Raw genomic sequence first — 26,188 nt, 5'->3', positions numbered from 1 at the left:
CGCCTCTTTATCTTATTCGGGACGGGCCAGGGGCTGTCCTAAGTATATTGCATATTGTCACCACGGCCAGGTCCTGGGGAGATGGGGAGGTGCTCTGGCCTTGTGTTTACAGACGAGCCATCCACCGCTCTGGTAAGCACATGCAGAGGAAGATGCCAGAGCTGGGACTTGCAGGACAGCAAAATCTGTGACCAGGAGACTGTAGAGACCCCTGGAGCCCTTCCGATCTTCTTTCGGGATCCAAGCTAAAGGATAAGCCTCTTGTTTATGTTCTCCGCCTTGACTCTCCACGTTGGGAAGAGGGTTAACTTCCTGCGGTTGTATAATTTGAAATTTGAAAGCAATACGTGACAAGCCTTTCGCCTTTCACAGACTCCGTGCCGGTCAGCAAGCGTGTGTTCCGTACCCCCTCTGCGCGGCAACTTTCAGGTTCAAAGCTGATTAGTGGGATGATGTGGGTCAGATTGGTTCCCTGCTCGGTGTTGATGGTCCTCCTCTGGGGAAAATGGGGTCTGTCGGGGCTGTTTGTGGTCACTGGCGTGAGGCTGACCCTCCCAGCCATGTTGACGGTGGAGAAAGTTCTGGTGAGTGGCGTTGCCTCAGGGCTTGCTCGTTTCTGTGTGTCGGATGTGGACAGAGCTCTGTGACCGTGACTGACCGGACCAGGTCCTTTCCTTTGAAGATGTGCATTTCTATTCAAACCATATGCACTGGTTTGTTGGAGTCGATGATGTCCTTCTCTTCCAGGTCCTAGGCTTATTTGGAATGAAAAATCCCCTGGTTATATAAGAGGAACCCAAGTACCTATTTTCTTACCTGCACTTCTTTTTCACACGGCCCCCATCCCTGGCAAAGAACCCAGCCCGAGACCCACACTTACGCCAGTGGAGGTGCCATTACCCCACATCCTCTTGGAAATTTCTCTTTGGGAACTGCTGGGGGCGCCTTCTCCTGAGCTTCCTCAGTGGGCCCAAGCTTTGGCCTTTGAGCACAGAGTGAAATTGTTTTGCCGTCAAGTTGAACAGCATATCAGGGACGGTATTTTTCGGGCGTAAAAAGATGAGTCTTACAAAGTCATGAGACCCGCTATCTTGGGTGGCTTGAAGACTCTGTTTGGAGTCTCCAGAGAAGGGTGTCGGAAATGTGTTCAGGTGACCGTGGCATTGCTGAAACGGCTCTGCAGCAGGCTCCTCTGGTGACTGTTTCGAAGGACGATGCTGACGGTTTCAAAGGTGGCCTTGGGGTCCCCGCACAGCTGCTTCTGGGAGGGAAACCCCACACCGAATCTCTCCCAGATGCTTTGAGCTGACAGTGGAGGGAGAGTCCCCAGGTGCGGAGGGGCAGGGCCCCCCCCCATATCCCGCGTGCATCCCCTTCCGCCCTGCAACGCTGACCTCAGGGTGTTCTGCTGTTATCACCGCATAGCAGCTGGACCCAAAGTTCCTGGGGATCACCTCCCCTGGGATATCCCTCACTAATGCCCCTGCCGCTCTGATGCCCCACCCCCACCACCTTCTCCTGAATTCACCCCTGTGCGGGGCCAGAACACCTGAACAAGGTGTGTGACAAGAGTACAAGGCCACAGGGATAACACTGGGGAGATAAACTAGGGCACAATCTACACTGGAGTGCCGTTCACCCATCTCCAGCCTGTGACTCCCAGTCCAGGACCCCAGGAATGACTTCAAAGATGAGCACACTCTTCACAAAGCCAGGCCCCAAGTCCACCAGGGTGCCCCCCTCCTGCCGTCCAGGGTCTGTGTCCCTAATTTCCCATACCTGTTCCCTTCACAGATGGCTGCCTCCAGGGCACCTCTCCCTTCAGGGGAGCCCCAGGTCTGTGGGTTCAGGGTGATATACGTCTCAGCATGCCACATAATGAGCCTGCCCAGGACCCCAAGTGCCTTCCCTCCAGGCCCTTCCCACACACAGCCTTCTGTCCAGGCCACGCCGGTCTGTGGGCCCTGCCTTCCCTAGGGAGAGGGTTAAACTTGCTCAGTCACTGCAGACAGACTTCTCGCCCTCCTGACACGAGAACATTCTCTGCGTTGGCCTCCTGGTTTGGGCAGGATATTGGGTTGTATAGGAGGGCTGCATTCCAGAACCCTCCCTCCCAGCACATTCCTGATGATCACTTCGGGGGCCTCTGTGCCTGCAGCCTCACCAGCCCTCCAGGCCAGACCGGCCGCCCGCGGGGCGGCCTTGCGTCTGCCCTGCCCTCCCTCCGGTTTGCTCCTGCTCTGCTCCGCCACAGCCATCTGGGCCCCTGAAGCAGCTGCGTTCCTGCCTCCGTCAGCACCTCCCCTCACCCGGTTCCCACTGGACCCGGACCCTGCTGACAAAGATCAGACTTGCTCTCGGGCACTCCCTTCCCGGGGGCAGAGGAGCCCCAGGGTGGGGGGAGGCTGGACATTTTTCTTGGCCTCCTCCCACAAGGGACCCTGGGGACTTTATTTCGTACCCTGGGCTGTGGCCGTCCGCCTGGAACGCTCCCCGACCGCGCTCCGGGTCACATTCTTCAGAAGAACTGGCTCGGTGCTTCCCTCCCGCCCCTCCCAGAGCTGCCCTGCAAGGGTTCTTCTCTGTCTCCCACCAGCCTGTCCATGTAGGGCTTCCCGTACCTCTCCCTGCAGCCAAGTCCCCTTGCAGCCTTTCCACGGGGACCTTCTTTGTGGCTGACTTCCTGCAGCCACCACCCAGAACACCTTCCCTCCCTCCCTCCCCAGATGGAGGCCCTTCAGCGGCCACTGAAAGCAGCGGCCGCCTTGACTCAGAATTCCCAGACTCCTTTGCAAGGCCAAGCCGCTCCTTGGGACCCGGCCCCCCAGAGGCTGAGGGAGCCAGGACCGGCCGCCCTCAACTCCTCCTCCCGGACACTATCTTCCCCTTCTTTCCTTGAACACAACTGGGCTTCTACTCTCTAGTCAGGCCTCCTTTCCCTTCCCCTTGATGTGACCCCGCTTCCCGTCGCCCCGAGGGATGTTGGAGCGGCCTACCCTCTTCTTGCAGAGTGGCCCTTTGGCTCGGGCTCCGAGTTACGGCCTCAGATGCCGACTCCCAGAATCGCCACGCCCATGGGGACATCATTCCTCATGGCTTCAGCCACCGTGGTGGAAGGACCCAGGATTCCTTCCCACAGAGCCCATTCTGCCCCCAAAGCCTGCCGGTAGCTCTCATTCTGTGGTTCTCCAAGAAGAGAGATGAAGGCCTTCCCCGCCATGATGTTGTCTGTCCCTTGGCATCAGACCCTCCCCTCTGAGATGGTGCTCAATTTCCACCGGCCCTGGGGACCGTTGTCCTACACCGGTTGTTTCAGATAGGACACACCCCCGGAAACCGGGCAAGGCCTCAAAGGCTCCAACCAGACTATGTTTTCTTTGGCCCCACGCTGTCCCCTCCTAGCTCTGGTCACCCCGCAAGCACTTGGGAGTCCTTCGGCCTATGCCTCACACCCTGAGCATCACTCTCTGGCCAGCTGCGACGTCCCCAGTTTCCACCGGGGTCTCCTGCCACCGTCCCGTAAAGGCCGCAAGGTCTTGCCTCCAACAGCTGCGGCCGGCGTGAGCCCCGTGCTGGTCGCTCCGCACCCCGGCAGCAGTCTGCTCCCCAGACCAGGCCAGGAGCCTGGCTGCTGCTTTCTTCCCGTATTTTCCTTTTAGCCCTCCCACTCCTGGCAGCCCTGGGGACCTTATTAAGATAATGCAATGTCATTAGCAGTGGCAGCAGGAAGAGGGTTTGTCTCAGACCATCAGGTTACCAAGAAGTCTGGGCGGATGGTGCTGGGAAAGCATTATCGTGACCGGGAGCCCTCGTGGAGGCCGAGGCCCCCGGGCGAGACCCCGCAGCCCTCGCTTTCACTCAGGGGAATGAGCTCATGAGGACGGGCGCATCTTTCCCACGATAAGCTCTCCGGGCTGGAAGGGGGAATGCAGACCAAGGCTCGGGCACACGTGGCCAGGGCTGCTCCCAGTGCAGAGTAAAGGAAGGGGGTGGCAGACAAGGGAATCAGGGTGACCAAGAGCACGTTGGAACTGGAGTAGGGGGTCCTGAGAGCCGATCCGGCAGCTGCAGGCCAGCGGTCAGTCGACAAACGAGCCACGAGCCCCCCGCGGCGTGTTCAGTGCCATGCGCCATCCGCACAGGATACAGAAGCGTCTGGCAGATCCTCACGCAAGCAGAGCCGGTACCTTCGGTGCCGCAGACTGAGCGTGAGCGAGGGCTGAGAGAGCAGTGCCAGCCGGGCTCACGCTAAGCGCTGCTCCAGGAGGGACCGGAGGGCTCAGGGTCTCCGCGGACTGGGGCACCTTGGAAAGGGCACCAGAGTGGTCACCAGGAACCCCAGGCTCAGGGCCCTGGTTCTGCCTCTCGTTGCCTGTGTGACTTTGGCCTCCTCCCCTCTCTGAGCCTCAGCTTCCCCACGTGTAACGTGAGGGGCTTGGAGCAGGCGCTTCCTAAAGTTGCCCCCAGGCCCATGATTCCGTTCACATATGGCCCAAGATCGGGGAAGCCGTGGACGCATTACTGCAGCCTCTCTGCCCCAGTTTCCTCACGACAGTGATGGCGACACGTCCTCCATAGGCTTCCGTGAGATAAGGCGTAACTGCTGGGTGCCCAGCAAGCACCTGGTCCATGCTACTGGTTAGTACGGAGAGCCTTGGTTCCTTATCTGCAGTAGCCGGGAACAGTGCTCCTCGCCCATCCACGTGCTCCCCCTGCATCATCTTGCGGCCCGGGCTTCCAACGAGACAGGGCTGCAGGAGCCAGGAACAGGGAGGTGGCTCTACAGAGGGACAGCTCAGGAAAACGGCACACGTGCTGGCCCCTGCCCTGGAAATAACACGCATAGAAAATAAAAGCAGCAAAGGCACCTCTGAGCACTGTTTTTTCATCTGCCAAGAGTACCCGTACGGTCGAAAGGGGCCACAGTACGGAGAGAGAGGCTTGGCTCCCAGAGCTCACGCCCTGCAGGGGGGGCAGGGAAGGGGGGACAAATCTGATACCTATGGCGTCATTTGGGAACAGGAGACGGTGATGCTAACACATTGTCTTCTGTTGCTCCCTCCTTGCCCCTCAGTGACCTGGCTTGAGGTACAGTACTCAGGTCCCAGGTGCTCTGGAAGGTGAGGGCGAAGGACGGGGCCTGGGTGGACAGGGAAAGGCTTGTAGAGGATTGCCCTTGAATCTGACCTTGACAAGTTGGCGGGAGCGGGAGGAGGGGGAGTTGGGAGTGGGAGACATTTCAGGCAGGGCGGTTTGCAAAAGTAAACTGAGAGAGAGGTGCAGGGAGGAGGGGGGCCGGAGCCAAGGGCTCACGGCTGGAAAGGAAGGAGTGCACACGCTGACATCCGGGGTTGGACCTCTGGTGGGAGCCCAGAGATGGAGCGCTGGCGTGGGAACACGAGATCTGCGCAGAAAGGGAAGGACACAGGGTGGGCCAAACATCCACATCTCTCAATACGGCAGGCTCCGCGTTGGAGGGAGGGAAGCCTGGAAGCCCAGCTCGTGCCTGCGGGTGGCCAGGATACAAAGTGACCAGAGCACGGCCTGCTAGTGGAACAGCATATCCATGCGCTGTGCGGGTGCAGTACTGTGGGGGCCGGGGGCGAGCAAGTAGGTGGGTGATCTCTTTTTTTCCCAGCTTCGTTGAGATATGACTGGCATCTAACATGGAAGCTTATACAATGTTGTGAGACCACAATAACGTGGTGGTGAACACGTTAACACATCCATCACCTCAGATAGGGGTGAAACAACCATAATGCATGAAGCCAACTAGCGAGAAAGAGATTCAGCGTAAGCCCATTACCCAGAACACCCAGAACATTCGAACACTTACAGAACACCAGAGGTCACAATGGTGCAGCCCAGGTTCCCCCACCATTGTAGAGGTCAGGAAACTGGGGCCCAGGGCAGCTAAGGACCTGGTCCAGTTCTTGGAGCGTGGCTGGCCCCGGGCCTCTCAACGCGCATGTGCATTATATCCACGCGCAAAGGTCGTTACAGGAATAAGGAGGAGACGTGACCTTAGAAAGCCATTCCCTCTCTGTCCTCGCTTTCCTCATCTTGAGAGTTAAGGGACTGAATGAAATCAGTATTTTCAAGGTCCTCGCAAATATACTGCTAAAATGCAGGTTACTGGGCGCACTGACTCAGACTGTGAATCACAACACGTTAATGGGATCCTGGTAGACTGGATGATCTCTAACTTTCTTTTCCAGGACTAACATATCATAAGCTTTGCAGCTCTACCCTCCACTGCTCCCACAAAAGTCTCCATTAGGGACAGCCAGCTCCTGCCCGGGGCTGAGCCCCTCCCAAGGCACGCCCCAGTCTTCTGGCCCCAGAGTCCGAAAGCTGGCTGCAAATGCCCTGTTTTGATTGTCCTAGTCTGCACTTTCTGAGGCAGCCCTGACTCCCTCACAGGCTGGAAGTCCCCGGTTTGAAAATCTACCCTTTCTCAACCTCAGAAGAGCTTGCAAACAAACCATACCTCAGACTGCTCCCCACGCTCCTTGGCCCCTCGTGCCTGGACACCTTTGGGAAAGATGCTTGACTTCTCTGAGCCTCAACTCTTCCTCTAAGTGAGGAAATTATTCTGGGTATGTTGAATCTAACTCATACAGACTGAGCTTCTCTCATCAGTCCTGGACAATAGGAACTGATGTCTGGCCCCAGGTTCAGTTCTGCACAGAGAGGTTAAGTAACTTTCCTGAGGTCACCCAGAAGGTTAGTGGTGGGTCCGCAGCTGCAGCAGGGGCTCCCAGACCTCTAATGGGGGCCCCACTCCTACACCACAACTTGCCTCTAAATAACAACCTCCCAGGGTCATTGAAGTGGTGTAGTCGTCAGCCCATAGCAGGTGCTCAGTAAAAGGAAGTCACCTTCTCAGCACCTCCTACACATGCCAGCTAACTGCTGCTAAGATGTGACTTAATCTGGATGCTCTAATGAAAAGCTTGGGAGAAGTTGTGGATATTTACAGTGGGCCCTTAATATCTAAAGATTTACCATTTGCGCCGTCCATTATTTGAGGGTGACCCTCAGCATCAATACTAATTATGTGCAACGGTGATTTTGAAAAATATCCACTTTATAAGGTTATGGTGGGATTAAGTGAGTTGATATACTTAAAGCCCCACTGATGACTCCAACGGAGTCCTCCACCGGGCCCTGGTGAGGACACGAGTCCCGTAGCCAGTGAGCACGCCCAGCTGACCACCTGGCATCGGCATTTCCCTGAGAGCCTAGATGAATGTGTGAGTCCCAAGACACGTCCCTCATGACTAGATCGCGTTGCTGCTGGGGCACAAAGGGCACTGTGCACCCCACTTCTGCAGCAGTGAGGAAAGAGGCGTGAGTTCTAGCCTCGGCTCTGCCATTACTCTCTGGGTGGCCCTGGCAAGTTCCCCTTCCTGGGCCCCAGTTTGCCCACCAGCAAAGGTGGCTCTCAAAGTGATGCATGGACCCATGGACCCGCAGCACCAGCAGCGGCATCTGACAGCTTGTTAGGAATGCGTGTTCCCTGCCCTCTCCCCCCGGGGACCTCCCAAAGCACCATCTCCGGGAGTGGGGCCCAGCATGCTGCTTCGTCAAGCCCTCAGAGCCGTGCTTAGGCAGGCTCAAGTTTGAGACCCACTGGCCCCTATGCTCGCTTAAGCCCCTTCCTCTTCAAACCCCCCAGTCACCTGGATGAAATGTGGGTTATAGACACCATAAGGGCAGTATGCTGTGGCTGGGGAAAGGAGTGCGGGATGTCACAGCAGGGTGCCATGCAGCCTGGGCGCAGCTGGTGGCTCGTGGGAGGGGCAGGGACGGAGAATGTGGAGGAGAGGAGGGTCTGGTGTGCGGGGACACCTGCCGGCTTCGGAAGCTGCATTCACTTCCTCCTCCCTCCCCCCATCTCCATCTCCCGGGTGCCCTGGGCCTTCCTGGGAGCACAGGTAGAAGGGGTGGACCCGTCCTGGTCCAGTGTACCTAAGAATGTCCTTTTCTCTCCTGCCCCGCCCCTGGGGAAGCAGTCCAAAAATGAGAGCCAGTGAGACCTCTAGCGGCCAGGGGACACCAGGAGACCAGGACCTGTTCCTGCTGTCCTGCGGTTGGTTATATTGAGCATGGTTTAAATCTGGCCATTTCAGGGCGAATGCCTGGGCTCTGCATCTGTTCTGACCTCAAACCCGAGGCAAAAATTACAGACAGATGCCCCACCCGGGGCCACACCTGCGGGGAGGAGGTAGGAGACCGGACGCAGAGCTCGTTGGCCTGACAGGCCTGGTGGGGGAAGGCTGCGGAAGGACCCCGAGAGGGGTTCTTGCAGCCCACCTGACTCCGCTTCGGCCAGGCTGGAAGGCTCCTCTAGCTGCCCTGTGCAGCGCTCGGTCTTTAGGAAGACAGCCCCGCGATGTCAGTGTTCCTTGCGAGATCACCAGGAGGTGTGTTGAATCTAGTTTGACACAAACCCGGATTCTCTCCGTCAGCCCCGGACAATAGGAACTGTGTCTAATGCTAACTTCAGCTCTGTGCAGAGACGTTGAGTAACTTGCCTAAGGTCTTTCAGCATGTTCGCGGTGGGTCTGCAGCTGGAGCAGGGGCTCCCAAACCCCAACGGAGCCCCACCTTTACACCATACCTTCCCTCTGAATAATAGCACGTAAATCCTAAAAAGCTTTGCCCTAGATTAGGCTACATTCTTGTCGCACCTGGCTCTTTTGTAAACCCTGGAATTCTCCGCAGACAAAGAGGAAAGCCCACAGCTTGGGATGCGAAACCACAGTGCAGGAGACTTGAACGAGGTGTGCCCGGCTTCTGTAGCCTCCCAGATTAGTGCCGAGGACAGACAGATCTCCAGAGCCCAGGGGCCAGGATGGGGCAGAGGCACAGGAGGAACAGGAGGGAAGACCTGCCGGGGAGACAGTGGGCGTGAAATTAAGGCGCAAGGCGGTGTCAGAGGTCGCCACACCGCGCAAGGGCTAAGGCCAGGCTGCTGACTTGTGGGGAGAAGTGTCCCCGACAGGCCCATCTTCCAGCGTGCGAGCCGGGCCTCCGACAAAGGGTGCGGCTTCCTTGCTCGGAGCTGACGAGTAAGCGGGGTCCTGGAGGGAAGGAGGCCTTTCGGGACACCCGCTCCCTCTCCAGCCCTCTGATCCAGGTGAGTAGCCACACCCGTTTGCAGTGAGGCCGCGTTTGCAAGTAAACCCTAGCACGGGGCCCGTTTCTGGAGTTGGACGCCGCGGCCGGCCGTGGCCAGCTGGAGCGGGTTGTGTTGGAAGGGGGAAGGGGCTGGGGGGCGCGCGCGGCTCCCGGGGTTCCCGCGGGGACTGACCGCCGCCTCTGCGTTCGCAGGCAGGACAAGCTGAAGATCCACATGCGGAAGCACACGGGGGAGCGGCCCTACCTGTGCATCCACTGCAACGCCAAGTTCGTGCACAACTACGACCTCAAGAACCACATGCGCATCCACACGGGCGTGCGTCCCTACCAGTGCGAGTTCTGCTACAAGAGCTTCACGCGCTCCGACCACCTGCACCGCCACATCAAGCGCCAGAGTTGCCGCATGGCCCGGCCCCGGCGCGGCCGCAAGCCCGCCGCCTGGAGGGCCGCCAGCCTGCTCTTCGGGCCCGGAGGCCCCGCGCCGGAGAAGGCGGCCTTCGTGATGCCGCCCGCGCTGGGCGAGGTGGGCGGCCACCTGGGCGGGACGGCCGTGTGCCTCCCCGGCCCCAGCCCCGCCAAGCACTTCCTGGCGGCGCCCAAGGGCGCGCTGAGCCTGCAGGAGCTGGAGAGGCAGTTCGAGGAGACGCAGATGAAGCTGTTCGGGCGCGCGCAGCTGGAGGCCGAGAGGAACGCGGGGGGCCTCTTGGCCTTCGCGCTGGCCGAGAACGTGGCGGCCGCGCGGCCCTACTTCCCGCTGCCCGACCCGTGGGCCGCGGGCCTGGCCGGCCTCCCCGGGCTCGCCGGCCTCAACCACGTGGCCTCCATGTCTGAAGCCAACAACTAGGCTGGTCTTTGTCGATCCCAGTCCAGCGGCCCTTGCCCCCTCTCCCACCAGGCGTCCCCTGCCCTACCCAGTGGGTCTGGACTGTTTCTTTCAATTCACAAAGGAAAAGAACGAAAACGTATTAGCAGCAGCAGTGGTATTTTCCAGGCCTCCCAAGGCCTCCTGCATCCCTTTTGGTGGTGTCTGAGGTGGGCATCTCCTCCCACAGGGCCTGGCCTCTACCTGGCTGTCTCTCTAGCTGTCACACATAAACTCACAGGGACCCGTGCCCCGAGGAGGCCACACCCTGGGTGCCCAGGAGCACTCTGGAGCTGCGTGTGGGGCTCCATGGAGGAAGTTAGCTTGGCCAGAGGCAGACCAGGTGGAACAGGGACGAGGCCTACCGAGGGGCCTGGGGCGCCCATCCTAGCTGAGCCACCATTCTACGGCGGAGTCCCTGCTGACCCTGCTCTGGTGGGTCACTTTTCTCGTCTCCAGCCGTCCCGGGATCCTTGTGGGAAATGCCCTATTGGCAAGGAAGGCTCCTGGAGTCCGGGCCCATTTTTCCTCACCGTCCTGTGACCTTGGACGGGTCGGTCGTCTCTACCCTGCTCCGAAGGGGAGCTGGCAATTTAGTTTCCCCTCTTGCACCCACCCCCACACACATACACACCTGTCCCCCCCCGCCCCCCCACAAAAGAACTGAGAAGGTGGGAGCTTTGCACGCCTAAAGTCTCTGGTGAAACCGTCTATCTTGCCGGATTTAGTTTTCTCACATCCACCTCTCTATTAGCACAGGTGAGGAATGTGGCCACCCTAGACAGGAGTGACAAAGAAGGGCTGAGATGTGCCGTGTCCACAGGCAGCTGTGGGGAACTCCAAATACTCCCCACCTCTCCAGGCAGGCAGGCCACCGTGTAAGCCAGGGCCCCTGGGGATGACTAGTTAGCATTGACTCCCTCTCCAGGGCTGTGCAAAGTCTCTTGGGACTCCTGGGGCCAACACGGAAGGGCCGAGAGTCACCTCCTAACACCTGGCGGCTGCCCCCTCTGCCCTGTTTCCTAGAAACAGACAAAACACCCGGTTACCCAGGGTTTATGTTTGTTGTGGGTTTCTCAGGGCTCCGGTATTGCTGGGGATTGCCCCCTTTGCTGTGTTTGAACACCCTCAAGCCCTCCCTCGTGGCCCGGGCAGGAAGCTGGGTGGTTTGGCTTCCCTCGGCGGTGGGAGGCGGGGCCCGGCTCCAGTAGGGGTCTCGGGGGCTCTGTGAGTCACAGCTGCCCACACGCACGCATGCACGCACGCACGCACGCTCTCCCTGGTTCACAAGCTAGCAGTAGGTCTCGAGAAGGAAGACAGCTTTGCTGGCCCTGTGCCTTCCTCTTCTCTCCCCTTTCCTGCCCTCCATCCCTTCTCTTGCTGAGTTTGCCTTTGTTTCTCGGTAGTCCCAATGGTAGGAGGCTTCATCTGCATGGATTGCCCAGGGCCGGTGTCCCCAGTCCGGGAGCTGCGGGCACAAGAGACTTCGGCTCTTCCTATCGCCTTGGCTTCTTCCTGAGCAAACACACACACACAAAAGAACAAAAAGGCCAGAGAAGACCACAGACTCTGTCACTCTCCAGCTCCCCAGAAGAGGACCCTGACTCCACACCCCACCAGACGCCATTCCGACCAGAGGGAAACTGGTCCTGACACCCTTCTGTCTTCAGACACCATCCTTCTGGGCAGCCACCTCTTAGACTCCTGTCTCTGTTTCTGACACTTGCTTCTGGGACCCATCAGCCAACATCCCCGTGTTCCCTCCCCGTCAGCCAAGGGGTTGGGGCTGACCCAAACTTTCCAAGAAAACAAGGAAAAATGAACAAATTGGAATCCAGTGGTGTTGGGGCTTTGTTTTTATTTTGTAAAGGTAATGACTTCTTATAAACTCAGTTTTTCAGACAACTGGTTAGTTCTTTTTGTTTTCTCTTGGCTGCAATTTGGAGTTGTATATTGTAAAATATCCAAAGATCTTGAGTACTGTATGATCGAGGAGAACTTGACGCAAATGTTTTGTGGGGGTAGGGGTGGTTGTGTTTTGTTTTGTTTCTTTTTCTTTCCTTTTTTCTTTCTTTCTTTCCTTCCTTTCTTTTTTTTTTTTTTTTTTTTTGGTGTTTCAATTTCCCTGTCCCTCTGTGGGGAAACTTTGGAATTTTTTTTCCTATTTATAACTCTTTTTTATGTGATTGCTTTCTGTAAAATGACACAACAGAGTTTGCCTTAGTGATTCAAAGGACAATCTTCCACAACTTTGGTCGCACGCCGCAGCCCGCCGAGAAAACCTCTCAGCTAATTTTCTGGCCTATTTATTAAACAGTATTAACTGACTTGAGTAAATTACCGAGAGTTGCCCTTCTGTGAGAGGTGACCAGCCGCTAGTCGATGGGTAGGTGCTCGCTGTAAAAAAGGACAGGACGCTCGGGTGTCAGGAGCTTACAGTAAATGTCAAAGACACCTTGGCAGAAAGCACAAACCCGTATGTAGTCGCCTGAAGGCCCGTGTTTCAAGTGACAGAAAGCTGTGCCGGCCCGTTTCCTGGTTCAGGTTGACGTCCTCCTTCCCATTCTCGTTTCAGTTGTCAGTGGGCAGCTGCGAGGTAGGGAGGCCAGAACGTAATTCCTCCGGGTCTCCTGCCCTGCAGACGTGTGAGGCACTATTTGACCGTAAGCTTGCCCGTTGGGGATCCCCTTCCTTGCCATGGTAAACATGCTTAGGTACCGAATGCAGCACGTCTCCGGACAGGGCAAATCTGGGTTTCCAGACTCCTCCGAGCTGTGTGTCCTCGGGCTAACCACTTCCCTACTCTGGGCCTCCCTTTCCTCACCTCTAACGACAAAGGGGAGTAAGTACCCAGAGTTTCTCCAAGTGCTCCACCCGAACACCCTCCAGCAGCCGGGGGCAGTCCGTTGGGGAACGGGGCCTGAACGCCACAAAACTGCCTGAAGCCACCTTCCCACAGTGTAAAAGCCTGCAGCTGCAGGTTGTGGCTTCGAAAATCACGCGTCCACCTTCTATCGCGTAGTATAGATGCATTTGCCTTAATAGAAAAACATCACCTTGAACTACTTGCCAGTTACACTACTTGTCTTTTCCCCAGAATCTTCTAGTAAAGTCAGAATGCTCCTTAGCGGCCCTGCAGCTTTGAGAGGCCTAAGTTCACGGCTGAGGGCTTGGGGGCCAGCCCAGCTCAGTGCAAGAAATACGAGGCCATGTCGAGATTCCACTCAGCTCAGACATTCTGGGGCCACTGGGTCCTCATCCGGGGGGTCGGTGTCCACTGAATGCTGTAGGCAAACATGGAGAAAGGATAGGGAACTGACTCCAATAGGCCTTGGCCCTTGGGGGCTCCTAAACTCATGTGAGTAAACTCTCCTCTAGTCCCGGCCGGGTGGGCATTCCATAGAGCCCTGCCAGGTATGGCCTGCTCCCTCGGGCTCCAAGGAGGTTAGGGAGTTGGGGTTCTGTCAGCAAAGGAACTCCCAACACAGGGCGGGAGGGAAGGGTCGGAGAATGAGGCCACTGAGGACAGGCCGAAGAAACGTGTGCCTCTTAACCCACAGGGGAAGGCTTAAGGGAATACGTTCGAACAGACCTTGGAACTTCTAAAGCCCCGTCAGGTAGAGGGAGGGTTGGACCAAAAGTCTGGCCAACTCAAACGGATAGGAGGGAGATTCCAGGAGGTAGCTGGGTGTCCAAACAAAGGAAGATAACTTCCAGCATCTGGAGTTGCCCTAAAGAGGCATGAGGTCCCTTGTGAGGCAGTGGGCTCTTAGTCATTGGAAGGCTTCAACACAGCCTTTCAAGAATGCCAGAGAGGAGAGTCTCCTCCAGAAGAAGGAGGGCTGCTCCCTGGGTCCTTTCCGTCTGATTTGGGAAAAGGCGAATATATATCCTCACGTGAGCCTGGAAGGACTGTGCCAGAGAGAGTGGGTGACACGTGGAGAAGATGAGCGGGGAAAAGTTCACCAAACTCAGCTCGGTGGCCCAGGGCTGTCCACCCTCCCCCACCCGCAGCCCTCCTCCGGCCACCTCCAGCAACGCGGGGCCAGAGAAACGGAACCCTGTACAAAAGGCCCTGACTGATTTTGAAGCCCTTCTGTGACCAAACAGTAATGAACCAACAGGAATGAAGACCGTCTCTCACCCTGGGCCTTTATCTGTCCCCAAGGCCCGAACTCACGGCGGAGAACAAAGGTCTCCACTTGGCGGGCTGCAGCGGTCGGTCCGTGTCACATCCCGGCAGCCCTCTCCCCAGACCCCGTTCTTCCTCGTGTCCTGCGACCTGGCCAGCTCGTCCTCCCTGAGGGTTTTCCAAGCTTACCGCAGTGGACAGGCGGGCATTTCCAGAAACAGCCCAACTGTGTGTTGCCCTTGTGTGTGTGTACTTGCCCTTCTGAGCGCCAAATGCCGTTAGGGCTTCGTAAGGGAAAGAGAAAGAGCAGGGCCTCCTGGCCACAGGCTCCCTCATCCGACAAGTCTGTCACTCTCCAGGAGTGAAGGGTCAGGAGGTCCTGCAGGATGGAAAATGCCACCTGCAGGCAGAGGGTCAGAGGCCCCTCCAGGGACCCGAGACAAATTCCGGAATCAAAAACGTTTGTATCCGGTGGCCTACTTCCCAATCCCCCCAATCCCTCCCCACCCCCCCCCCCCGCCGTGTCACCCTGTCCCCTTCTCCGGGTGCCTCTTCCTATCCCAGCTGTCTTTCAGGACGGAGGGAAGCACTCTGTCTTCTCTTCCCTGCCCTCTGTTGACACCCTGATGGGAGCCTCCGAGGGTGAACGTGACTCACAGGCTCCCTCTCCCGGCCTTTACACACCCCTGCTCCTCGTTCAAGGTGGAAAGAAAGGCCCTGGAGCAAAGCGGTTTCAGGCCTCAAGCAGCCAACGGGGATGGCTGATTCCGACCGACAGCCTTGAAATCACCCCTGGACCTCCCCCGCCGCCCCCCACCTCTCCCCTACCCTGCTGAGGGGTGCAGGAGTGGAGGGGGTTGCAGGAAGCAAGCAGATAGCCCCTCTCCCTCCTTTCGGCTTTGAAGCACTGAGGACTGAGTCAAACACGCATTTCCAGCAATTGATGGGGAGAGGATTCCCTGGGGAGGCTTTGCTCATTCTTTCCTCCTTACCACATCCTGGGCAGGGGCTGTTGTGACCTTGAGGGACAGAGCCCACACGGCCTAAACCAAAAACTCTGGGCCCAGAAACGGACTGACAAATAAGGACAAAACAGCTCAAATCTGGACCATCCTGGAAAACCTGGAAACTGATCACTTGAGCGGCAGCCAGGCACGCACGCACGCACACCCACACATGCACGCGCACCCGCGCGCGCACGCGCACGCGCGCACACGCACGCGCACGCACACACGCTCACGCACACCGAGTCATCAGACAAATGATACGCAGGCGGATGTCATCCCTCCTTGTGACAATAGGAGGCACGGCAGTGCATGGACAAGCCCCAGCAAGGCCATTTTCCCCACAGGCCTCCCTGCTGGAATATTTATAACGCCGTACTCTCATTCTCATCCTTGGGATTCCTCTATTCAACCATGAACTTTGACCCTGGCCATAAATGCAAAAGAATAAACAAAGGGGTTTCTGAAATAAGGAAGGAAGATAGAGTGAATCAGACCCTTTCCCGTGTTCCTCTAAAAATGAATACATTACACACACAACCTCTGAGTGACATTAAGTGCTTTATGTTTCCTCAGAGGACTCTTACATCCATTGGTTGACTGGATTTCAGCCCAATGCGGCACATATCCTTATCCCTATTTGTAGCAGTTGAGATTCTTAGCCAAACAGCAGAACCCATCCAGGTAGCTTAAGTAGAAAAGGCATTTATTAAAAATGAGAAGTCTCTTACAGAATCTCCACAAGGGCCGAAGAGTCAGGCTTGCAGTCACCAAGATCAGTTGCGCAGGTTGCATACTGCACAACACCAGGACTCTTGAAGAGGCACTACTCACACCTAGACAGACCTGTATGTTTGTTGTAACAGACACTAGGTTTGTATATCACAGCCATTTTCCAGCAGATGGCAGTCAAGTGTTCAGAAGTGGTGCCCTTGTCCATATTGCACAAAGTCCAAGGCCTGGAAGCCAGGAACAACCCCCAGGGCGCGCTGTGCCACATTGTTCCAGCGGAGATCTGATTGCTGCCGCTGCTAGGCGGAGACCCCACCGCTCACCCTACTAACACCGGCCCGTGACCCCGGAGCGCCACCCCGTGGCCCACTCCCCACCACCCTGCTCCCCGAAGAAAACAGATCCCACACATCTGGACCTCCTCACTTTGCTCCCCGCCGCGTGGCACCTTGCTCCGGTGCATCTGACTACGACAGCTCACGGCCCATGCCTCGCGGCCTAACCGCAGGCCGCCTGGGAAAGTAAGCCTCCGGCTTCCGCCTTGAGAGGGAAGGACTCATGACGCATATTCTCCAAATAGGAAAAGAGTTCCAATAATGTGGCCTCAAAACACGCCACATACCAAGCGGTTTTCTGCAGATGGGGGGCGGGCCCGAAGCCCGAAGCGGCCGGACGGTGAGGACAAGGGGGCAGGGCCGGCGAGCTGTGGCAGAGACGGGGCTGGAACCCGGATGTGCTGCCTCCTGGCTACCGCACCACACGGTCCCCTCAGAAGCTGAGGCCCAGAAAGAGCCAAGGAACAGAATTCAGACAATTTAGACGAATTTAGACAGATTTAGACGACTCAAACAAAGCTCGTACCGGCCGTTTTCCGCCCCCCCGACACGCCAAGGGCTCTGCAGCCCTGGAAAACCCTCGTTCAGAGCTCCCCCACCCCTTGCCCCGGAGACATATAAGCCTGCCACCCCGGAGTGTAACCTCGGCCAGGCTGGGTCCCCCTTGTCCCCCTCTTCCTCCCTGCAGGGACCCAGAACTTTAACCCACTTTGCTCTGCCAGTGCCGAGATTCAGGCCCAGGCTCAGGCTCCCTCCTCAAAACGGGCTTTTCTAGTTTAATCCGCACAGCAGAGCCCGCGTGTGGGCTTTACTGACAATGGCTTTATTATCTTGCCATTTCGATATCATTCCTTACAGGAACGGCATTCTGAGACGCAGAGATGCATTTTCATTTCCTAAAGGCTGGGATTTCCCACGAAGGTGGGCCTTTGCGGGGTGGGGTGGGGGAGGGAGGGCAGGAGGGGGAGGAGGGTGTGGCATAGCAAGAAAGAAGGGAGCAAAATGATACGGGGCTCGCCACCTTCCTTCCTCCTCCAGATGGAGCTGCTAGTGGCTGGAGAGGATTCCAGAGTCTCCCTCCCCGTCTGCCTTCAGCCCAGCCTCTGCCCCGGGGACTGACCCAGAGCCTCTGTCTGCCCTGGAGCCCCCGTGTTCCCGGGCTGCCTTGCTCGGCCCCATAGAAAGAAGGAGGTGACATCTCAGAGAGCTGTCGTGGGGCTGGAGGAGGCCTGTGGAGCACCAGCCCCGCCTGCCACTTAGTAGGTGCTCAATCCACATTGGTTTCCTTTTTTCTTTCCTCTCTGCCCCTTCAAACGCCACGCAAAATAATTATGCTTATTTCTGTTTTTCACCTTTTTTCTTCTGTGTTGCTTTTATTCCTCCAATGGAAGAGGAAGGAGGGAAGGGGAGAGGGGCCGAGGGAGGGAGGAAAGGACCAGCGCACACGGCTTGTCCCGGTGCTTGTCTGAGTTGTTGTTTTGGATAATCCAATGCCGGGGGTTAATCGGCTGCCGGGTTCCTGTGGGAAAGGTGGGAGAAGGAAACGACGAGGACATCCTCTTTTTAAATTAGACTATGGAGCTGGTGATTTCTCAGGGTTTGCCTGGCATGGAAAGCCGTTTGAAGACACCCAGGGAGACCCATTCAACGGCAGAACTTTGATTACCTGTGGCTGTGGCCTCCTCTCCAGATGCTGCCCGATGATAGCCCAGCCCCCCTCGGTCCCCCCGGGCGCCACAAGGACCGCTCTGGGGCTGACAGCACACACCTGGAGGGGAGGGAGGCGAACAGAGGCATGTGCCTGTCCCACATGCCAGGAAAGGAGTCGTGATTTCAGAATCGGAGCCGAAAAATTTGGCTCAGAAAGATGAGAAGGGTTCTCAGCACAGCCCTTCGGCCTGGAAACCAGGCCCCCGCCCCTGGCTCCATGTTTTAAAGGGCTCCCCACGGGTCCCAGAATCTAAGGAGCCTGTGCCCTTTCTGGACGGCACATGCTCAGAGTACCTGAGACCCCCCCCCCCCACAACTCCCAGCAGACCCCTCCCCAGGCCTTTCGGAGGGCAGGCTGCTGCAGGAGTCCCTCCCACTAAGCTGAGGGACAACCAGGGGTGGCTGTGGGCTGATAGACCAGCTCTGCCCCACCAGAACCCCAAGGAACCTAAGGATCTAGTGAACCCAGCTTTCTAGATTTTTCTGAAGGTATGCTTGGCAAGATTGGAGACAACTTAATTTATTTAACAATTTGTTAGCTTGATTTATATGGTTTGACGTAAGACATGGGGACCTCTACTTGTCTCCTTGCCCAGGCCTGCAGGTGTTGGGGGAAAGACCAAGGGAAGCCATGGTGGTCCCAGAAGTTCTAGAAAGGAAGGACGTGGGTGTAGAGGTCTGGCGGGGCTGGGGTGGGTCTGTCGCTGAATTGCATGGTGACTTCCCGTGAAATTATCTGCATTTTATTGAGGGAGCAGGACCGAGTAGCCCGCCGGAAAGAAAGGGCTCCATTTTCCCCCACCACTGCCCTTCACCCCCCTCTGCTGGATCTCCCTTCCCTGACTCCATGTTTTGAGAAGGCCCTGGACATTTTCTGGTCGTGCTCGGATATAAGAAAAGTGTCATTCTCAGTTATGTGAACCGGTTTGGCCAGCCCAAACCAGCAGCAAAATGTCCATCCCTCTCCCGTCTCTGCACCCCTCCTATGCTGCCCTCCACTCCTGCCACACCTCAGGCTCCTTCCTATAGGGGGACGGGAACAGCGGCTCTCTGTAACAAAATGTCACACGCTGGATGGCTTAGATGCAACAGGAACGTGTCCCTCGTGGTCCTGGAGGCCGGAGGCGGGAGCACAGTAGGGTTCAGCTGAAAGCCCTCTTCTGGGCTGCAGACGACCATCTCCCCGCTGTGGGCTCGCAGAATGGAGAGCAGAGAGAGGAAGCCAGCTCTCTTGTGACTCCTCTAACAGCACTGATTCTATCACGGGACCCCATCCTCATGACCCCGTCTCATCCTAATCGCCTCCCAAAGGCCGCACCTCCCAAGAGCATCACGTGGGGGCAGGGGCTCAACATCTGAATTTGAGAAAGACACAAGCACTCAGTCCCTAACAGGCGCCTGCCCCTCTGTGTACCACGTCCCCACACACCCACTAGCTACTGGTCCTGGCTCCTCTGGGAGCCAGCAAAGAGGGGGCATGTGGGAGAAGGGCAGGACGGCACCGCAGGTGGACGGTGCCCTGGGAGTGGCAGATGTCCGAACGCTGACTCGTGCTCTCCCCATTCGGACCCCCACCCCTCCCCCGTTCCCTGATGGAGAAGAGCCTCCCCCCCCACACACACCCGGCTGATTTCCTACACCACCTACAGTATCCCTGCAAACCAGTCGGAGTCCTGAGGAAAATGACAGGGGGGGCGATGGCTTACGCTGCACGAAATGTTCCCCTGCCTGCAGGGGTCTCTTCCCCCGTGTCCGGGCGTCCCGGCATTGGTTCCTCCATGAATGGGGGGCAGACGACAGAAGGGGTTCCCGGCGCCTTACTTGCCAGTTTCTGCAGGCTCCACTGGGTGACCAGCTGGACACTGAGACGTTCCGACCCTCGACATTTCTCTCCTCAGGCCAAGGCTGTAGGCCCTGGTGAAATGTACGTGTAGCCTCCAACTTGATTTTATTGGGCCATCCAAGACAAGTGCCTCTCTGATCTTTATGGCCAGACATACAGAACAGAGGGTCAACAGAAGCACTAGGACAGGGACCGGTGTAGGCTTTCCGTTCTCCTTCGAATGCAGCAGGCGAGGGGCTTGTCCGCGAGCCAGGGGAGACCGACAAGGAAGCAGAAAACAGATTTGTTAAAAGGATACTGTAGCTCGGGCGACCGAAGGGAAGTGGGAGGGCCAGCCTCAGAAAACAGGGAGAAACCAAAAGCCGCAGGACATCGGCATCACCGTCAGCATCCCAAGAAGCCGCCAGGCCGTGACCGTCCCCCTCATCTGGGCGTCACTGTCTCTGGGTGTGAAGTCCCAGGCAGGACCATCCAAAGAGCCAAGGCTACGGCCCGGTCTCCCCCTCTAGCTGCCGAGAGACGGGAAAGGATACTCCTGGCCCTCCGAGCCTCTGCATCCTACTGCTTACTTATTGGGGGTGTCTCCCAAATGGGAAGAGTGACTGAGTGCAGGAGCACCGAAAAGTGACAGAGCTCAGGTGCAGTCAGCGGGCTTGGCCTGGGGACCCCAGGCCTCCGTCATTTCTCTCGTCTGTTCATACAAGGAAAGAAACGTCATTACGGCCCTGATGCTAACAGCGGAGTCCGACCGTTACTTTGGATTTTTCTGTTTTGAGGACACTTAGCCGTGATGTCGCGACTTCTGAGAGCTTCCGTTCGTCATTTGGAATTCCTTTTTACCGCTGCTCAGGGCAGCCTGACGGGCTGGCCAGAATTTAGGAGGCTGGTTTCAAAGACTTTTTTCTCTGCCACCGATTCTCTGGGCGACCTTGAGAAAGTTACCTCAACTCTCTCAATCTGTATTTTATCATCTGGAAAGTGAGGGGGCGGGTGGTGGGCCCCGGGATTTCTTTCTGCTGTCACGTCTCAAGATCCCATGCTTCTGCGTCAAGGACCGCTAGAACTAGGCCTGATTTCCCAACCAAAGGCCATCCTCAACTCTTCCCAGGGTTGAAGCTGCCCGACACACAGGATGGGGGCCTAAACCGAGGCTGCGTGATGTAAGCATTGTTGACAGTGACGCCCCAGATCCGAAATAGCCCCCTGGGGGGTGCCATGCGATCCCGAACACGCCAAGCAACACGCAGAATTGCTTCCCCTCCTGTGTCTCCGATGGGGGTGAGCCCGCTGGACGTTCTGTTCTCATACGCGCACACGCGCGAGCCCGCATGCAGACGCGGGCACGCACACACACACCTGCGTCGTCACCCCTGTGCTTAGGGTTGTGTGTGTGACTAGCTCTGCAAAACGCGTTCGTTGTCGGGAGTTGTGCCTTAACTGCAGACCCAGAATGCGTCCTTGGGCTTCCTGTTCACACTCTCTCTTTACGTCTCTTTCTCACTTTATTCTCTGTGTGGGAGAGGTTACCTGTCTGCGGCCAGCCCGGTTAGCATCGATGTACAGAATAGGCTCTGGCCGGGAATGTCCAGACACCGGACAATCGGGTCTCTCCGGGGTGACCGTGTCCTCTCTCTACCCTTCCCTGCTGTCTGTGGAGGGCTGGGAAAGAGGGGAAAGGCGGGCAGGAGTAGAAGGTGATGAAACGTACCTTTGAGGTGAACACTCGAGGGGACAGAAGTGGATAGAGGCAGCTACTTTCCACTTTTGTCTGAAGATAAATTCCGTCTCCACGACCGGAGTCAAGGTTGCACCCTGGGGGTACCCGGGCCCTACCCATGTTACCTGGTTACGTGTCTTCCCCAGCAGAACCTAGCTCCCTGAGAAGCATTCCAATTCTTTCCACCTGCTCAAGATTGTCCAGGACCCTGCCTCGAGGACACTGGCTTCTCTTTCCCCAGAAGCCCCTTTGCAAGCCACTGGGTAGATCAGAACTCCGCTTCTCATCTGGCCCCTGTCAGTCGGTCACAAAAGCTTCTCAGAAATGATTCCAGAACCTTTGCCTTGGCCTCTCCACCTTATCCAATGTCTCCTCTCTAAGCCAGTTTTTCTCAGATGACAGCTCCTTCTGCTGCCTTAAGAGACCGCACCACCGACAGACCCAGGCCCAGACCATCAAATGCCAACACCAGGCCAGCAGGGAGACCGCCCTCTGCCCTGCTCAGTAGGCTGTCCACACTTGCCTCCCTCAAGTCCTGCCCAACTCCCCTCCCGACCCGGCGCAGGATGCTCTAACTCGAGTGGCAGGGACCATGCAGCTGGGGAAGCAGGCCACACACCTGCAGTGAGATTTCACCACAGGCAGCTCCGGGGATTTGTCAGTCCCCTCCCCCAACTCCCCTTGGAACTTCTGTCCCCACTCCCCTGACCATCTCCAACCTTCTAGAAGGGATAGTGATGGTGGCCATAGCAGCAAGCTCCCTTCTCTGTCCCCCTCCCTGCTCCCATCATCTGCCCCTTCCCCACCCTCCCTCCAACGTACATGCATCCCAAAGGATTTCGTGGTAAAATTTCTGGTCAAACCACCCTGGCCTCCTCCTGGCCCAGGAGCTAGCCCTTGGCAAGGACCTTGTCCCCAGCACCCCCAGAACCCAGGACGCTACAGCTAGCTGGGAGAGCCTTAGCGTTAGTGACTGTATCTGTTGCCCGGAGCCCCGTGTTTCAGAGGTCCCCCCTGGGGCCCGTCTCCCGCTGTGTCTGTCCCCATGGGTCAGAAGTCCATTGGGTGCCGTCAGTGAATAAAATATAGGATACCCAATTAATTTTGAATTTCAGATAAACAATTTAAAATTTTTTTTTAATGTTTATTTATTTTCGATAGAGAAACAGAGCGCGAGCAGGGAGGGACAGAAAGAGAGAGAGAGGCACAGAATCCGAAGCAGGCTCCAGGCCCTGAGCTGGAAGCACAGAGCCCGACGTGGGGCCCAAACCCGTGAACCGTGAGATCATGATCTGAACCAAAGTCGGACGCTTAACTGACTGAGCCACCCAGGCACCCCAAACGGCAATAATCTAATAATCTTTTAGTTTAAGTATGCATTTGAGATATAGTAACATACATATATATATATATATATATATATATATATATATTTGTATTGTTGTTTATCTGAAATTCAAATTTAACTAGGTATCCTGTATTTCCATTTGCTAAATCTGGTAACCTCATCACATGGGGATGCGCCCACTTGGAGCATATTCTGGGCACCTGGGACCTTGCATAAAGGGCCCAGAACCCACTTCCAGGGCCCTGCAGTTTTCTTTTCCTGTGGGTGTCTGGTCCCCCCAGGGTGTGCCCTCCTAGGCCTGGAGGCATCAGTCCTAGGCTGGGTGTCCACACACGCTCTGGAAGTCCCTCGTGGGGAGGTAGGAGCCCAGGGTGGGGAAGAGAAGGGGCAGGTCACAGGCGAGGGGCCTCCACTTGTAGTCATATGGCAGCCAACTAATGTTAGCGGTGGGCCTGCCCAAAGCAGGTGCCTCCTGCCCAAAGCAGAACTGTGCAGTCTGCACCTGTTACACCTGTTACACCTCTGCCTGCGGTAACAGCCGCATAGGACAGAGGGGTCCCCTGAGTTGCTGGCCAGCATGAAGCAGTGCTGTGATGATGGGCTCCCTGGGGCTCTGCTCCTAAGCCACTACTGGCTTTATTGTTCAAGAGTGTATCTCAGGCCACAGACGCAGAGAGCCTGGGTGACGCATTGGAATTTAATGACCCTCCTGCCCGGAAGCTAGGTAGGCCCTGGTTGACAGCCGCGAGCCTCAGTTTCTTCAAAGATAAAACCGGAAGAGTTCCTATCTCTTGGATGGATGTGAAAATCAAGTGTGATTAGACAAAACTGTGGTTCCCAGGGACTCGGGGCGGGGAGATGAATAGGGCGCCTGGAGGATGTTTAGGGCCAATGAAACTACGATCCACGGTGGCGGATGCCTGTCTTGACATACTTGTCAAAGCCCACGGACTGTACGAGGGCACCAGTGACATCTAACATAAACTATGGACTTTGCGTGATAATGAGTCAGCATAGGTTCACCCATTGTAACAGATAAGCCACTCCCTTTCAGGGTGACAATGGTAGGGGGAGGCTGTGCTGGGGAAGGAGGCACTGGCCTAGGGGGGGAACTCTGTATTTCTGCTCAGTTTTGCTGTGAACTCAAAACGGCTCTAAAAAATTAGTATGATAATGAATGCACCACGGCCTAACATATGTCACCTAGCCATTCAACAGACATGTTTTGAGCGCCTACTGCAATCTTACTACTTATGGATAGCTAAATCCGAACAAGGTAGGTATTCCTTCTCGAGTTAGAGCGAGACTCGGGAGAAATCTCCCCAGAGGAAGAAAGCACCCCCGCGGGTCACAGAGACCTCAGGGCGGCCGCGCCAGGGGGTCACGGTGCAGACGCGACGGGCCCGGCGATGCGGGGGGACGGGGGCTCCCCGAGTCTGACTCGGACCTGGAGCGGGGACAGAAGTGGGGAGCGGGAACCAGCGGGCCGGGATCCCAGACGGGGCACCCCGGGAGGCTCACATGGGAAACGATTGTGGAAGCACCCCCGCCGCCCGCCTCCTCCGAGCAGCCCTGACGCGCTGAGACCTGCGCCCGGGTGGGCCCCTGCCGGGCGCGAGGCGAAGAAGCCGGGAGAAAGGGAAAGGGACCGCTTGCCGCCGCCAGTTCCGCCGCGCCCCCGTGTGGCCGCCGCGCGCAGGTACGCAGCTCGGGGAACAAAGCGCTTGGCGGGGGCGGGGCCGGAGGGGGCGGGGCCGGAGGGGGCCGCGCGTGCTGGGGGCGGGGCCTAGGGGCGGAGGCGGCGCTGGGTCCCAGGCGCTGCGGGACCCGGTGAAGAAGGGTCGGGGCACCGGGAGCACCCACAGCCCACCTGAAAGGAACTGTGATTCCAGACTAGGCTGCTGGAGATTACTCGGGGCGGGGGGGGGGGGGGCGGGAGGGGGGCGGGGTGCAAGCAGGGAGAGGAGGAGGGGCTGTGACACCCCACCCACTGGGAAAGATCGCTCCAGAAGCTCCTGTGTGAGCGCTGAGCTGCTGGAAGAAATCCGCTTTCGGGAGGTCTTGAAGCAGAGAGGGAAGAGCGCCCTGCCTTGGAACAGAAGCTTCCGTTCACTTAAGGAGCTCCAGAGAGCCATTCTTGGGCTGAGCCGAGAGCCAAGGCCCCGGATGCCCCACCCTCCGTCCGAGGCCTCGGATGTGCACCGAAGTTAGCAGAGATGCGGGGAAGCACACGGGAGAGGGTCCCCCACCCACGTGCAAACAACCCGGAGACCCCTCCGCACCATCACCATGTCCAGAGCAAGGGGACCCCTCCTGTCCAGGACCTTAAACCACCCTCAACTACTGTCACATTTCTCTGTGTCCCTTGGTCCTTGCCATGCCCTGCCCGCAGAGGCTACCCTTGCCCAGCACCATCTCGGGAGGAGGAAATGCCACCTTCCCCCCAAAAACAAAACCCAGAGCTGCCCAAGTTGGCAAGGGGAGAAGACTCTGGTGAGGATGGGGCATTGGTGCCGCCACACTTGCTTCCAGGCTTCCACCCAAAATTGGCATAGGACCCGTCCCTTAACCTTCCTGCTTGGCTGAGCGCAGCCTGGCGCATCCACTAAAGCGTGACTGGGGGCGTATTGGCGGGGGCGGGGGGGGGGGGGCGGTCAAGGATGATGGAAGAGAAACAGATGGGAATTTTTCTGAATCTAGACCCTCTGCCTTCAGAGACAGAGCTCCTTGGTCAGCTCCCTGAGCCACTTGCCTTTCCTCCATGACACACATCCTGGGCCAGCTGGCGAGGGACGGGGGGGGGGGGGGGGGGGGGCACAGCAGGTTCCCTTCTGCCTCCCAAGGCCAGTCTCAAGGGTAGGGGAGGGATCCAGAGAACCTCCGGGGAGCACTCACTTTTTCCTCAGAAACTGATATCCCTGCAGGGTGGCCTTGTAGACCCCACAGGACAGTCACTTCAGCCTAGGACACACACACACACACACACACACACACTGAGCCCGGCCCCAGCTGTCAGTTGGAAAGGATATGAACTCTTTCCTTTTCACACAGCCTTTGGCCACGGACATCCCATTTCCCCAGCCCTGCCCCCTCTGCCTGGGCCATTGAGCACAGGGCACCCAGTGGCCAGCACCTCCATCGAGGATGCTAATGGAGCTCCCACCATGTACAAGACCCTGTGTGAGCACTTTGCACTGTCCCGCCCAGCCTGGTGGCCTCCCTCCCCTGCGGGGGCGTAAGAGTCTGCCGTCACTCAAACCTGCCCCTCACCCCTACTCCCCAGCCTCTAGCCTCAAATACCGCCCTCCTTCCTCCCGCGGTTGTTTCCTCGCGATTACCACCCAAGTCGCAGTGTTGG

At 57.3% G+C, this 26,188-nt stretch overlaps 1 protein-coding gene and 1 long non-coding RNA gene across 7 annotated transcripts in view; both read left to right on the top strand.

Moving 5' to 3' along the window:
* Positions 1-12,336, top strand: part of ZBTB7C (zinc finger and BTB domain containing 7C) — a 353,805-nt gene extending 341,469 nt beyond the window's left edge. For all 6 annotated transcript variants that reach the window (XM_023241972.2, XM_023241973.2, XM_023241975.2 and 3 more), the window contains one exon: positions 9,340-12,336. In XM_023241972.2, coding sequence (XP_023097740.1) covers positions 9,340-9,991 — 652 coding nt within the window. In that variant the 3' untranslated portion in view covers positions 9,992-12,336. The remainder of the gene's footprint in view (positions 1-9,339) is intronic.
* Positions 12,337-14,819: 2,483 nt separating this feature from the next.
* On the top strand, positions 14,820-17,563 carry LOC102901412. The gene is made up of 3 exons (XR_441591.4): positions 14,820-16,552; positions 17,071-17,133; positions 17,251-17,563. It is a non-coding gene; the product is annotated as an uncharacterized LOC102901412 (long non-coding RNA).
* Positions 17,564-26,188: the final 8,625 nt, after the last annotated feature.

Source organism: Felis catus, chromosome D3, assembly GCF_018350175.1.
Source record: "Felis catus isolate Fca126 chromosome D3, F.catus_Fca126_mat1.0, whole genome shotgun sequence".
Taxonomy (NCBI): domain Eukaryota; kingdom Metazoa; phylum Chordata; class Mammalia; order Carnivora; family Felidae; genus Felis; species Felis catus.
The sequence above is the reverse complement of the archived record's forward strand: the minus strand, read 5'-3'. Positions and strand labels throughout refer to the sequence as shown.